This window comes from Triticum dicoccoides, chromosome 1A (assembly GCF_002162155.2).
Source record: "Triticum dicoccoides isolate Atlit2015 ecotype Zavitan chromosome 1A, WEW_v2.0, whole genome shotgun sequence".
NCBI lineage: Eukaryota > Viridiplantae > Streptophyta > Magnoliopsida > Poales > Poaceae > Triticum > Triticum dicoccoides.
Genome location: NC_041380.1, coordinates 68,850,756 through 68,853,275, shown reverse-complemented (window position 1 = coordinate 68,853,275; position 2,520 = coordinate 68,850,756). Strand labels below are relative to the sequence as shown.

General features: G+C 39.7%; 1 protein-coding gene across 4 annotated transcripts in view; it reads right to left on the bottom strand.

Moving 5' to 3' along the window:
* Positions 1-2,269, bottom strand: part of LOC119363698 (probable serine/threonine-protein kinase At1g01540) — a 16,118-nt gene extending 13,849 nt beyond the window's left edge. The window contains exons 1-4 of one of the 4 annotated variants that reach the window (XM_037629072.1): positions 2,094-2,269; positions 1,215-1,344; positions 651-912; positions 314-542 (exon numbers count right to left, since the gene is read on the bottom strand). In XM_037629072.1, coding sequence (XP_037484969.1) covers positions 314-542; positions 651-912; positions 1,215-1,344; positions 2,094-2,182 — 710 coding nt within the window. In that variant the 5' untranslated portion in view covers positions 2,183-2,269. The remainder of the gene's footprint in view (positions 1-313; positions 543-650; positions 913-1,214; positions 1,345-2,093) is intronic. The other 3 variants (XM_037629081.1, XM_037629077.1, XM_037629085.1) reach the window with 3 other exon arrangements.
* Positions 2,270-2,520: the final 251 nt, after the last annotated feature.

The window sequence follows — 2,520 nt, the reverse complement described above, 5'->3', positions numbered from 1 at the left end:
GACTAGTTGCAGTCGTTTATTTCTGTTCTAGGGCTTGTTGAGCTGTGCCCTCAGCATTAACCCTTATGGATCATGTGTTCTGTATGCACTTGGTGTGTGTGTGTGTGTGTGTGTTTGAACCTCTGTGGATTGTTGGCTTGGGCATGTGCTTTATAATATAAAGCGGGGCGAAAGCCTTTTTCGGTAATAAATATTCTGGTGGCAAGTATCCACTGAGCATGGCAGCATAAATATTAAACGTACAATGTATATAATTAGAATATTCTGCTTCACTACGAAACAACTTATTTGCAGGAGAAATTTGATCACTCACATTGTTCCCGCAAGACTTTGAGTGATCATCGATTGTTCTCCATCGTAGAGCTTAGACAAGCCAAAATCTGCTAGTTTTGGCATCATATTCTTATCTAGCAGTATATTGTCAGGTTTTAAGTCCATATGGTAAATTGGTTCTTTGAATCCTTCATGAAGGTATTTTAAGCCCTCACATGTCCCTTTGATAATTTCATAACGTGTGTGCCAGTCAAGTCCATCACATTCCTCTACAAATTAAAACAAAAGATTCAATGAAATAGAAATATAGAGAAAGCTTATTTTCTTCAGATGCTAAATACTCCGTATGGTATGCTCGAAGTGGAGAAGTCTTGTACCAAAAATATGCTTTTGAAGGCTCCCATTTCGCATATACTCAAAACAGAGCACTCTGTTTGTTTCTTCAGCGTAAATGGTTTCTTCATTATGCAGCATAGGTTTATGATGTGTTTCGTAGCAATAGCCAACTAACTGTACAATGTTGTGATGATCAAGCCTCATAAGGTTTTCAAACTCACGTTTGAATTGCTCGTCGTCAGTTCCTTGCAGGTTATTATGGAACAGCTTTACAGCTATCTCTTCCCCACTGGCATGCACCCCCTACTCAAGTCATAAGTCCAGGGTACAGCCTCAATTTCATCTCATAAATCCATATCATTTGAAAAGCAGAAGGAAATAAGTATCATGTTATCTTAAGTTTTCTGTTGTGTTTTACTTCCTCCGTCCCATAACATAAGAGCGTTTTTGACACTACACTAGTGTCAAAAACGCTCTTATATTGTGGGACGGAGTGAGTAGTTAGAAAGTGTGTCACAAGGTTGCCAGTTGTAATTAAGCAAGTAAGATTGCTTAATGCACTTCATTATTGTATTCAGAGTCGAAAACCAAGCATGCCATGTTACCTTGTAAACTGTTCCATATGCGCCTTGACCAATTTTTCGCTTCTCGGAGAAATTATCTGTGATTTGTTGTAGTACTCGCATAGTTAGACATGCTGCATTTTGTAACTTTCTAACCATGTTACTGTCTCTGCTGGTACAAATGAAAACCCTTAAGAATGAGTAAATTAGAGAACAGAGTGCACCCATTGAAAAGAGATGATGTCCTAGAAGAGTGCAGTCAAACTTCTATAACTTTGACTATGTCCGTGTAAAAGACTATTGAATTAAAAATATTACTAACAATCATGACTTGGGAATAATATAACTCCCTCTGTAAAGAAATACAAGAGCGTTTAGATCACTAATAGTGAACTTAACGCTCTTATATGTCTTTACAGGGAGAGTATTAGATTTCCCATGTTAAATATTTATCGCATATTATATGGAAAATATTATTCGCATATTAGTAATAGAAACAAATACTAATAATCAGAAGCAACAACCGGATTACTATGATTAATAACAGATTTGCAAGCAGGAATCTGTATGGGAGCAAGTCAGAGAGACATAGCATAGCATACATACACACGTAATTAGGAGATGCGTAGTTCATCATGAAATTTTAAAGTCTCTATGTCCATGTGTATTTTTTTCAGGGTTTTTTAAAACCACAAAAGATGATTTTCGTGCGTGAACAGAAAAACGGGTGTCATGGAGCCTGAGTTCCACCAAAACTTTCCCATAAATAGGAGGATCATATGTATACTAATTCCACGGAAAAAAAGAGAAGAAGTTCAGGTGTATTACGGTATCTGGATCATGAATGAAGTTAGCTAGTCAGGGGATTGCGCAATATCGACCGCAGCCGCAGAGCAAAACATAGAAACACTACGTACTGACCTGGAGATGGGGTTGGAGCTGGAGCTGGAGCCGGCGGAGGGGTGCAGCCCTGCCTGCGGATCTCGATCGGAGGGAGATGCCACTTCCATGGCCGTTGACGGGAGGACGCCCGGGAGGGGAGAAATTAAGACGATGGATGCTGTGGGCGGCTAATCAGTGGAGATGGAACAACGACACCTAACCTTACCGAGGCTTGGAAAAGTGGAGACCTACATGCTCCCCCTTTCAACGTTCAGACTAAGGGGTCTCAAGATCAGTTGGCACACAATGTGGTCGCGCACATTATTGTGCAGTTTGGTAAAAGTGAGCTAATTACTTACTTAGGTGACAAAAAAATGTCTCGTATGGTTCAGTTTTGATAGCACTACTGCATGGTGTCATGACCTTTTTTGTGGAGGCGATTTTTAACGATCCGTCTATACAATTG